The sequence below is a fragment of the Athene cunicularia genome (assembly GCF_003259725.1).
Source record: "Athene cunicularia isolate RWA chromosome 2 unlocalized genomic scaffold, athCun1 chr2_part1, whole genome shotgun sequence".
NCBI classification, from domain to species: domain Eukaryota; kingdom Metazoa; phylum Chordata; class Aves; order Strigiformes; family Strigidae; genus Athene; species Athene cunicularia.
Window position 1 is genome coordinate 153,018,440 of NW_020799095.1, and position 12,522 is coordinate 153,030,961.

Consider the following 12,522-nt stretch of genomic DNA (forward strand, 5'->3'; position numbering starts at 1 on the left):
TCCCCCATAGAGCTGCCTGCAGCTCTCTGCTTGACGGTTTCCCCTCAGGTGGAAAGCTTTAAGTAAACAGGATCCTATTAAGAAAGCAGGACAGCCTAATCACCCACCCGTCTGCCCAGCCTGACCCGCACTGAGCAACAGAACACTAAGTGGGGACAGAATAAATCAGCTCCTCTGTACCTTCTTCAGCAAAACAGCTTTCAGAGCAGGATTTTCTAGATCACGCTAGACACATGGGAATCTGTTGCTAAGGTGTCTTGTGTACAAGAATCAAAAAGGGAATAATGCTTTTAATTCTTAAAAGGTCACGGGGAAACCAAAGACTGAAGAATACGCAGCTCCAAGCAGCACGTGCCACACTACGAGGGAGAGCTCTGCATGTGACAGGCAACTCCTGACACCACAACCGACAAATCTGAACGTAGCTCAGTCTTCCCTGAACACAACTCAACAGCGTTGACAGCAACCGCCAGCTGTTTCAGGCTAGTACGTGTCTCTACCTGGTCATACCACGCTTCAGTAGATGCGCCACCAAATCCTCCTGTAAGGAACACCCTGACCAGCCTCCAGGAATCCAGGCACACACATAATTTACCACAGGTAACTGCAGACAGGCCCTTTTGGAAGCTGCTGCATCTGTTTAGAAATTAAAATCACGAGCAACACACACATGCAAGGGACAGACCCGTCACTACACGAAGGAACAGCAGAAAACATCCCAATGCTGTGGTGAAATGGTGTTATTTTAATTCGGTGCAGCAGCTTCCAAAGGTTGTTTTATTTTTTAACTTGAAGACAAATGATGGAGCCTTTATAACAGTAAAGGAAGAGGATGTGCCCTTACTTCGAGCCAGGGGATCGCTTACAGAGCCAACATCAGTTTGAGGAGGTGGTGGAAGCAGGAATAGAGCATCACAACGAAACCACACCGTTACCAGGTTCCACCACGCAACATGGAGAGAGCAACTAAGAACAACCCGCAAACCCTTTCCTCATCAGCTCAAAACCCCGCAGCTCGCCCGTAGAAACTCTTCCACACAGATGAGTCTTTTGTAAAACAAGCACCCTTCTCACCTACCCATTCAGAAGAGACCGGAGGCCACCACACCACAGAGGTCCTCTAAACTGAAGCCATTCACAGCACTCAAACCCCAAAGACTCTATTATTAACAGAAAATGCCAGTTACACAAACTTTCGCCACATATTTCACAAGGACACACAGACTTTCCTGGGGAATGGTGAAAAGCATGACCAAACATCTAGTTCTGTTCAACTAAAGAGAAAATTACCCCAAATAGGACAGGGTGAAAGGCATGTCTGCTCTAAAGCTTGTCTGTAACACCCTGTATCACTTGATGTAAAGATCTTAAAACCTTTGCAATAAAATCCTGACAAATTCAAGGATCAGAATGACAGAAATAAGGACAGACACTCTAAGAGCCTTTTTTCCAAGAACATCAGCCTCTACCTTGGCACTGCAAAATAACATCTATGCTCTGGCCTTCGGACAAGCTCCCAGGGCGTTAGAGCAGCAGACTTCAGGGTTCAGCATTTCTGTTTCTGCCTGTAAACTGATTTATAACTGCAAGTTACAACCGTGAAGGTCATCGACAATTTGAGATTGAACTCCTTCCTGCCCAGCGACATACACGCACATCAAAACAAGCTGCAATCCAGCTAGTCGTGTCCCAAAATTAACAGCAGCTTCCAGACCAAGCAGTCTAACAAATGAGAAAGGCAACTTTCGCCTGCAATGAAGCAAACACAGCACATGCTCACGCCAGACCGATGCCCTAAATTGTATTTCGCTGTCATCCCTAAGTCTTCAAGCTCAAATGTAGTCATGGCTGGCACAGAGCTCAGTGAACAGCCTACGTGCTCTGCAGGACTGGGGACAAACGCTTCTCCAAAGGACCTTCCGGCATTTTAACAGAAATACCCAGCAAAGCAGCACTGCTTTAATGTCTCAAATCAGACAAAACACTGCATCCTCTACAGGCCTGTTTAAAACACGTGATTATTCCCTCCCAACCTCTCACTTTTACAGCTTTTTAATAGGAATACAGAAAGAAGCATGGCCCTGGGCTTCCCCCATGTAAAGAGGGGATCAAACCTTAGCTCAACTCCCAGCCCTGAACCTCTGGCACCACACAAATGCTACCTTTAGCCACCAGCATTCAATCAGGAGAAGGGGGTTTCTTGAAGGAGTTTCCCCCAGTTAATCCTGTCCACAAACAGGCTCCCTGGCTCAGGAGCAGCACCTCCCTAACGTCCTGCAGACACAAAGGACGCCCGTCTTCCACACATGCAAATTCTTTCAGCTCAATCCTGACCCGGCAGTTTTGCATGTGTGAGTGTTACCCCAGAATAAACTTCTCCTACTTCGTTTCTGGCGCAGGTACACTTGAAGCACAAGCAGGTGGTTGGGAAGGTTTTATTACTGCAGATTCCTGCCTCCCTGTACTCTCTCCTTTTCTTGCCATTTTCAGAGCCTCAGCTGCATAGTATCGTGATTCAGCACTGTCATATGTCAGCTTATGAAGCCACACAGTTTCGCTGTCCTCATGCAGAAAAAAGCAGGTAGGTGGAGGCTGCTCAGCATCCCTGGGAAGCAGAGAGTCGGTGGCCATCTCCACGGGTTTGAGGCTCGTTTGCTTTTCAGCACTGTGGCTCTTCCCGTCCTCATGGTGGTTCCTCAACGCTTCGGGGCAGCCGCGTTGCTGCTGTCTGACTTTGCCCGACGGGTGTCCATCAAACATGTTCTCATAGAAGCTCTTCTCAGCATCGTCGTAGAGAGGTTTCTCTAACCACACCTCTGACATGAGAGCCTGTAAGCTTGAAATCTGTGGCTTACCGTTGACTGTCTGGTGGAGGGAGCTGGGCAAACTGGTAATGAGGGAAGCAGCAGATTCAGCAACGACATCTGGAGCTAAGCCTGGCGTAGCAGGAGTAGGCAGGGCTGTAACATAGCCCTCGTCCGGCGTCCTCAGCCCAACGTTGCCTGCATCTGACCACCCAGACGGGATCGTTAGGACATTTGGAGGAACAAAGAATTGAGATTTTTCAATAAACACCTCCTCGGCCTTATCAAAGTCAAGCTTGTTGACCCAGACACCCTGAACAACATGGTGACAGGCGGACAGACTACCATGGGAGCAGGGCAGGGCTGCTGAAAGCATCCTTGGCTTAGGGTTATCTTGGATGGTTTTTGACCTGGCCACTAAAGGAGACTGCTCAGCAGTTAGTGCAGTCTCAGGTGCCTCCTGGTTCTGACAATCCACTAGTTTTTTCCTGTACACGTTCTCGGCGTGATCGTAGAAAGGCTTGTCAAACCACACACAGTCAGCTAACAAACCACTCAGAACAGAGTCCAACTTGGAGGGTGCATTTTTGGGTTTTGGAGAACGCTTCCGTTTCCTCTGTTTCTTTCCATTCCTTGCTCTCTTCAGGTCTCCCTTGAATTCACTTTCAACAGAGTCGTCATTGCAGACTCCGTTTACAGCCTCTACCTCCTGGCACTCCTCCGGGGCCGCGGCAGCCAGCATCGCTTCTCTTTCGTAATGCAGTCTCTCTGCTTCATCATATTTGTGTTTGTCTACCCACACTTTTTCTACTGGGCAGGGAGGCTTCCTTGTCCTCATCTTCCAAAGAGTGGCAGCATTAAAAGACAAGGACAACAATGTAGTTGCAGCAAAACTAAATAAAGCAAGGGCATGCATCAGACTTTACTAATTTAAGTAAAACAAGAGTCTCAAAAGCTATCATGACATTATTACTGATGGTAAAGAGCCTAAGCATTTAGTTCCATTTTTCCTTTGTTACAAATTTTAATTTGAATTAAACTGCTAAAACATGTCCGGTTTCTGAAGTCAATAATCTTCCTCCTAAAATACTTCTGTTCTGACAAGCATTCTACACATTAACTACTTAAAAATAAAAGCACTGGCCAAAAGCACTTTAGTTTTCACTTTTGAAGACAACTGGCAGGAAAAAAGCAACGAGGTTTTGTTCAAACTCCTGGTAACGTGTAAAAAGTTCTTTAAAGTTAGTAGATTAATCCTTAATTACTTGCTAGGTATTCTCAACTAGCCACTGTTTTGGGAAGACAGACTAAAGATGCCTCAATTCTTGAGTATCTTTAGAGGTCATTGCTTACACCTCTGTGTTTTACTACTAGAAAGCCAGCAGATGGAGCTGGCTGAAAAAATATGACTCAGTTTTGGTGTAAAATCCCAGTTACTGGCAAATTAAAACTGACTACGAGCTGGAAATCTCATGATTAATTTAGCTTAACAAAAAGATCTTGTATTGAAATGAAAAATACTTTATCTGCTTTGTGTTTTCCTGCCTTTACTACAGTAAAAAAAAATCAAGCAGCTCCAAGTATGTGTTAATTACAATTGACATAGGAAATACCTTGCAAAGTACAGAACTTACTGTACTGCTCAAAAATCTAATGAATAGGTAACTACCTCTCTGCCAAACACTACATTTTCAGATCCCTAGAGTTAAAAAAAAAGGTCCAAAATGAAGTACCTGTAAGCCAGCTCTCTCTTTAGCTACCAACAGCAGCAAGTTTTATAGCTACAAGTTTATCTGTGACAGGTTGCCAAATAAAATTCACATGCAGCTGAAATACTCTCCAGACTACAGTCGATGGCTTGCAGTTCCAACCATTCCTTGAAGATTTTACAAGCCTCAAGTCTGGGGCTTGACCTTGACAGATTTACTAGTAAAAGCAATAAAGGATTATTATAACAAATTTTTTTTTGCCTTTTTAAACTTTCAATTTAAATTTATGTAGTTTAAAATATTCAAGCAATGTAATACTATATTTCAATTGTAAAAATTACAAGTAAAAGCAAAAGTTCTTTCTTTTCTCACTGGAGTTGTGAAACGGCTCCTCCACCAGCTGCTGAAAACACTGCGAAACAGCTAAAAACATTTAAAACCACCTAAACTGGAACTTCTTTTGAAGTCGTTATTTTATTTTACACTCTTGTGCATTTTACACCAGTTATGGAGCAATAAAATGCTTCTTAATAAAGACAACTAGAAACAAACCAGTGCTTCCAATAAACATTAATCTATTTGTTACCATCAACACCAAATCCCCCCCAGGTGGAAGCAGTGCTACGAGCAAGCAGTAACTCGGGTTTACTCATTGGGATAAGCTCTGCTACTACAGCTTCCAGAGCATTATCATCAAGCAGTGGAAAATAACACCGCGTACATCGTGCGGACAGAAGACAGTGCCACTAAAGAGCCTGCACCGGTTATTTTGAGGTACAAGGGTATGTTCATGCTGTTAAAAAAAAAATAATCTGAGTCAGCCTTGTATTCCTGATCATCTCAGCTGTCGGACAAATAATTTTAGATGCTTTTGTATTGTTCAGTAGCAAACAGCATCCTCCTTAAAAAAAATAATCTTTACAGGAGTTGTCAATTTAAAGGAGGTTCTTGGAGGGTAACATGGAGAGGCGGCAATGTCTGCTAGAGCAATACCTGGATTTCAGTCATCTGTCAGACTGAAAAGGGATTAAACGATGCAAATTCAAAGTGTTGTGCACAAAGGCTCTGCTTTGCAGCGCACACATTCTAAAATAGCAGCCATCCGGATCTAGAGTAGCAAGCTGTCAGCACAAAATCCACGGGAAAAGCAAAATGCACAACTGAAACCGCACAGGAAGGACAACACATTTGAATTTTTAGGTTACTCAGGTCAATAAGGACTCCTAAAGAGGACGTCAGATTTCTGTATTTGCCTCATATGCTCTGCTTGGGCTCTAAATTCATGTTTGAGTTATCCCAAGGAAAAAAAAAATTAAAAAATCATACTTCAAGGAAATCCTTTATTGAGAATACTTTGTTAACCCAGTGCAGGTGGTGTTATACTCAGAGGTTACAACTTAAAACTATTTCAGGAAGAATCTCTAGTGAGTGTAACAAGAAACCTGGACATGACTCAATACAGCTCAAACTATCACACCTTTAAATATTTAATTTGCATTACAGCCATTAATATTTCATGTAGAAAGAGCACGACGATTTGACAAAAAACAAAACTAAAATTTTAGGTTTTGTGAGTTTGGTTTTTTTAAATCACAGATAATCTTGCTCAATTCCTTAAGAAAACAGCTTCAAACCCTGGAGTTGCAGCCCCCACAACACTCATTTCAAGGGTGAGGTGCATTACCGAGGACTCCCAATTATCAGGAGGTTCTCTCAAATCAACCGACTGTTGAATCAGTGAGGCACAGCTGAATTCAATAAACCAACCTGTAAAGGTACACTTCCTTCCAGTGGAAATCAGAAAACTGGCAATAATCTGCCTAGTAATCAGATCAGCACCTGTATTCCCCTGATTTTCCAGAAAGTGCAGAAACCACACAACAACTAGAGAGTACTTACTTTTTTAGCTCCTATGATAGCATTAAGGAAAAAGATAGAGTTAGAGAAAGTTTCAAGTTCTAAGATGCAGCAGCTAGTCAGCAAGGACACAGAACAACAAAAGGCAAATACATTGTCATACAGTTAACTCCCCCCATACATAATATGTTTAAATTTACAACCAGTTCACTCTCCAGAACTGCATTATCTTCATGAACCAACACCACAGGTACTAATTTTAATTTTAAATAACAAGCCATGAAAATATACATCTTCAAAAGGATCCACCCATCACAATGGGGAACAGGCCAGAGGGGCTCCCAACCTGCTGCACCAATACAGATCTGGTTTCAAGCAACTAAACACCAACAACACACACTTTGAAGAATTCTGAAAATGTAACAGTGATATCAAATAATGAATTCACATGATTGTAATTATTCGTACCAGAAGTTAGCCATCTGTACAACATTCGATGAATGAGATAGAAATAAAACACTAGCACCAATACTCAGGCTACTAATTTTTCAGGAAAAGCATCGATACAACAGGTGAAAGCTTGCAGGAGAATTTAAGGTTTACACAGAGCTGTAACCTATGAGGTTACACCTAGGAAGCCTGACAGGCCACAGCTCCTCATGTCACCAATTGACCATTACACATTAAAAGGGTATTTCTGCAAAGAAGTAACACAAACCCCCCAAGCCAAAGCAACCACAAATGTTCCCCATCAAACCTGGCTCACAGGAATTCGTGTTGTTTTTATGAAGATTATTAACAAGGAAAAAAATCTTCATAAGGGGATTTACCACAAGAGGTGACTATACCATTTGCCAAAGGTGAGTACAAGATACCTGCAACACCTATTTGTTTCCATGAGGGGCCAAGACTTAAGTTTAGTTATGATAAAGACCAGATTTTCAATAAAGTAAAGGTTACAAACACAAGCAAAAAATTTTAAAAAGTACTTTCTACTCTGTGATCCTAAATCTTCTCAGAGGAACCTGGGAAAAAGCTTTCACAAGGGTTTTAATTACAGAAACCATAATCTGAGCTGCTGCAGACAGCCTGACGAGATGAGCTGCAAACCATAAGCACCAGACCAGTGCACTACCAGTTCTCCCAGAATACAAATTTACTCCTGACAAGACACAAGCTCACAATCCTATTTCAGCCAAGTCTGCTAAATCACAGTACCATGAGCGAAGGGAGCGTACCTGGAGGAAAAGGATCTGGGGGTTCTGACAAGCAGCTGAACAGGAGCCAGCAGTGTGCCTGGGTGGCCAAGAAAGCCAACGGCCTCCTGGCTTGGATCAGCACTGGTGTGACCAGCAGGAGCAGGGACGTGACAGTCCCCTGTGCTCGGCACTGGTGAGGCCACACCTGGAGGGTTGTGTCCAGGTTTGGGCACCTCAATCCCAGAGAGATCTGGAGGGGCTGGAGCGAGGGCAGAGGAGGGCAGCGAGGCTGGGGAAGGGCTGGAGAATCAATCCTGTGAGGAGCCAGGGAAGGAGCTGGGAGTGTTCAGGGTGAGGAGGAGGAGGCTGAGGGGAGCCCTCATCCCTCTCTGCAGCTCCTGACAGGACATTGCAGAGAGGCCGGGGCTGGGCTCTGCTCCCAGGGGATCAGGGACAGGACAAGGGGAACAGCTGGAAACTGCTCCAGGGGAGGGTCAGGCTGGGCAGGAGGAGAAAATGTTTCCCAGCAAGAGTGGTCCGAGAGTGGAACAGGCTGCCCAGGGAGGGGGGAGTCCCCATCCCTGGGGGGGTTTCAGGGCCGTTGGGATGAGCTGTGGGGGATGTGGGGTAGGGGAGAACTTTGTAGAGTCGGGCTGAGGGTTGGACTCGCTGACCCCGAGGGGCTTTTCCAACCTGAAGGATTCTGTGACCTACTCTGACAAAGTCTGGAAAGACAAATTCACCTCTCCAGAGGTTCTGGGAGAAACTTAAACTGATTTGGACTTCCCAAGAGCCTGAACCATCTCTGGTCCAAGGCAGCTAAGCTTTACCACCACACCAAAGCACAAGCTGGTCGGTTGTTTCAATGCTTTCCACCTGGTGTTCTCAACTGCCTGCTTCACCTCCTCAAAGTTTCACAATTAAAAGAACATCCTAATAGCTTTATGAACCCTCTCCACTGGCAAAAATCAAGAGCACATAAACTATAGTTGACCTAGTCTGTGCTTAAAGCCAAGTAAGGATACATGAACAGTTACACTCGGGTATCCCCCTCAAACCACTCCTGAGACCACATTCATTCGCATTTTTCAGAAGTGAAGCAGTTTTTCATTTAACGAGCATTATTTTTAGCACAAAGATAAATTCATACTTTGAGACAGAGGCGGTAAACTTTATAAAAAGCTGTTAAGAAACACAAATCTGTGAGTGGAGTAGAAAAATGTAAGTAAGGAGGGCTTCTACTGCACAGACCGGAGACTGGCTCCTGTGTACACAAGACAATTTTGCTTTTCTGGTGACAGTGCAGACAATCTATTGGGCATTTTACAAGGCACAAAGCCACTGGAAAGGCAAATATTATTAATCCTTACCCATGCCAAATAACCAAATACTCACAAGCAACAGCAACAAAAAAAATCACTGGTCTCTCATGGGCCATTAAATGGGGCTTAGAAAATCCTGAAAGAATTTTTAATCATAGGTACTGCTTCAGAGCTTTGGGCTTGCTGTTGTCTTGTCACCATGTCCTGGGTATTTCAAGCCAGAACAAATCTGCGCTGTACTTCCAGCGCTGCAGGGGAATGCATACAGTTAAAAATAGGCAATGAAAAGGTCTCTATTGTTCTGTAAATCCAAAATAAGCTTTGGACTGCAGCTATTTGGCTGCATTATCCCCTTAAGTCTGCTTACTTTTTCAAAAGTCAGTAAAACAAAAGAGTACAATGCATTACTCTAGGGCTATAGCCAAAAAAAGAAAGTTAAGTCAACTCCATTTATTGGTTTAATGAAAACCACTCACTCATCTATCCATGAGAAAGTTACATCTCTCCTGAATTGAGACACCTATAAAATAAATGTGGGGTTGTGGAGGGAGTCAGGTTATAAATATGTTTGTTTCAGTCTCCCCAAGACCTAAATTCCATTAGGCTTTGCACAATTTCTTGCACTGGAACTGAACTGCGATTTGAATCTCAACTGCGTGCCAGGCTGACCTTCAGCTCCCAGCAAGGCCCAGCAAGTCAGGCAGCAGCACGATTTGAAAGCAGTTCTCCCAGAAATAACTGAACAGTTTGATGTGGCTTAAAAATATTACCAATAGCTTTGAAAAAATTATCTTTAGATGAGCAAGAGCAGCAAATCTTACCCATCACTGATTTCTGGAGGAATGTGAGAGCTGCTTTCTGCAAGCCATAACCAAGAGGGTAAGATTAGTCCCAGCTCAACTCTCTGCTTCAAAAAAGCCAAAGCCAGCATCAATCAGGTGGCATGCAGGGCCAGAGGATGACAAAAACATGGGGCATCTTGCTGCAGTTTGACCCCCAAAACACCCCATGGACACAGCCCTAGAGGTTAGTCAGGAAAATCTTGATTTCTGCAGGTCCAAGCAGCAATCAAGCCAACACTGGTCACTCCTCCCCCAGCGCAGCACTGACAGGTTCTCACTACAGGAGATTCTATCCCAATCCTCCATCTGCATCTTTCCTTACATGCCCTGGCACAGCTCATTCCAACCTGGCCAACATGGCTATAAATTTAGTGCTCTGGTCCTATCGCATGTCACACCAGAAGCTCCTGAACACTCATCCCAGCAGCAGCCAGAAAAATAAATGCCAGAAAACCCAGAAAAGGCCTATTTGGTGTCAGAAACAGAGCAGAGAGAGGAACAAGAAGGTCCACAGGCACCAGTCTGGTCCTTTCTAGAGCCTCAAACCAGCACCTGGGCTACCACACTCAACCTGCACTGCCCACATCATCTTTGTGAGACATTTCTCCTCTTCTCCAAAACTCCTACTGCTGCAGTCCTGCACAAAAGCCAAGAGCTGTTTCAGCTTGGAATTTAGGCACCAATTAGACACAGCTGCCTCGTACCTACCTGCTTTACAGCAAAGATAACATCAACCCCACTCCATCTCCTGCTTGTTTTTTTTTTTCTTTTTGGTGATTCAGAGTTAAAAGAACAGAGATTGGTTTCACACCAGAGGGTCTGACAGGCTCTTGTAGCTCAAGGGAGCAAATCCACCCCCCTCCTCAGCACTGGCACTGAGTCAATACAGGCAGCTAAAGCAAAAGAAAATATTAACACTTGTGCAGTATTGCTCTTCTGCTGGTTTTAACTCCCTAAATTAGCTCTCCCCCAACTCACGAGCAGCAGAGACAGTGGCTTGAAGAAGCAGGAGACAGCCAGGAGAGAGACCACCTATAATACAAAACTCCACACTAACCTTTAGCCAGGGAAACAACAACGACTCCCAGCCTCCATCACCTAAACCCATGACTCTTCGCTCCAAGCAACCATGCTGCTGATTGCTAGTGAAGAGATAATCAAGGACACAGGAAATCAGCGGTAGCAAAAGACAGGAAAGGAGTCACCTTCACAAGAAAAAGCAAAGTAGTTGAAAATACACAGCTTGGCTGAAGAGAAAAAAAATGCGTACCTGCAAGGTCAGGGAGAAAGAGGGCACACCTAGAAAAGGAGAGCAAAGAATTACAGCGATACGGGCCAAGCAAAGTTATTTTCTCCTCCACAGCGAGCACGACAGGATTGTGAACATCAGATTACAATCAATTCCAAACCATCAGGGATCGAGACGCGAGAGAACAAATCCATATTGATTTCAGGGAATACCAGGAGGGGAGGAACGACAGACTGCAGCAGCCTCAGCAACTTTAGCTACTACTGTAATCCTTCACAAACCCCCAGAGAGCACATTTAGCAGCCTCCACACAACCGCTCCTCCCCGGCTCTGCCCATTCCCCAAATAGAGTCTGGAAACGGATACCTCCCGAGTGAGCTGTCGCTGAAACAAAAAGCAGAAAGAGCAAGAGGACGGGGAGGCACCGTCAAGGTTCTAGAGGGGTTGGGAGCACGGAGACGCAGAGAAGGAGAGGTGAGATAAGCAGAGCCCAGGTGCACGTACACAGCAAGGGCTGGATGATGGGGAAGGCTTGACATTATGGGGCTCCCAGCTCCACGCCAAGTTTGGAGAGGCAGCTAAGGGTGCTGGGCCACGGGCTGGATCAGGCCACTGCTTCAGTTACAGAGAGCTGCCAGCTGCTCTTTGCCAGGACAGGGCAGCAGCTCCAGTTTCCCTTTGCAGCAGGTGACTCGACAAGAAACCCTTGCCAAGATGAGGAATTGGGATAAGTGCAGACCCCCAAGGAACTTTAAGCTGCTGGGGACAGGGAGTCCCCTAAACTCCCCTCCCTACCAGGGCAGGAATTGCACTGATTCCAAAACTTGAAGAGTAAGGCTCCATGTAGCAAGGGTATCCCCACAATCAGCACCCCAAAGGAGAGGGAACCTGCCTCCCCTCCCAAAAGGCGAACAGGTTTGGGGAGATCTCCAGCATCAGCCCACCCAGCCCTTACACCCATAACAGGGTGCTCTTGTAACCACCTACCTAGAGACTGCGAAAGGGAAGTGACCCCACAGATATGGGAGAACCATACAACCCCCTTCCCTAGACACGGGAGGGAAAAAGGGCTCTACCCCATGAGGGGCCCCGAACATCCTCCTTCCTTGGGATGGGAGGGGTCAAGAGACTCCACAGGGAATTGGGGGCCCTCCCACAACCCCCCCTTCCCAGAGCTGTTGAAGAGGAAAGGGACCTAAGAGATTGCAGGGGCACGTTACCCCATTATTCCCTGTATCTTTGAGTGGAGGAAGAGTAATCCCGAAGAGCAAGGAAACCCTAAACCGTCTCCCTCAGGATTCCATCAGGGGAAAGGACCCTACAGACAATGGGGGGGGAGGCAAAACCACCCCCATTCCAGAGATCGTGAAGAAGGGACCATGCAGACGACAAGGGAACCCCACAACCTCCCTTCCCTGAGATTGCAACTGAGGAAGAGACCGCCCCATGTAATGAACGCCCCCCCCCCCCCCCCCCCCCCCCCCCCCCCCCCCCCCCCCCCCCCCCCCCCCCCCCCCCCCCCCCCCCCCCCCCCCCCCCC

General features: G+C 45.8%; 1 protein-coding gene across 1 annotated transcript in view; it reads right to left on the minus strand.

The window, feature by feature from the left end:
• EEF1D (eukaryotic translation elongation factor 1 delta) overlaps nucleotides 1-11,032 on the minus strand; it is a 19,044-nt gene extending 8,012 nt beyond the window's left edge. Inside the window, exons 1-3 of the mRNA XM_026841533.1 lie at nucleotides 11,004-11,032; nucleotides 6,413-6,423; nucleotides 2,382-3,642 (exon numbers count right to left, since the gene is read on the minus strand). Coding sequence (XP_026697334.1) covers nucleotides 2,382-3,642 — 1,261 coding nt within the window. The 5' untranslated portion in view covers nucleotides 6,413-6,423; nucleotides 11,004-11,032. The remainder of the gene's footprint in view (nucleotides 1-2,381; nucleotides 3,643-6,412; nucleotides 6,424-11,003) is intronic.
• Between the last annotated feature and the right edge of the window lie 1,490 nt (nucleotides 11,033-12,522).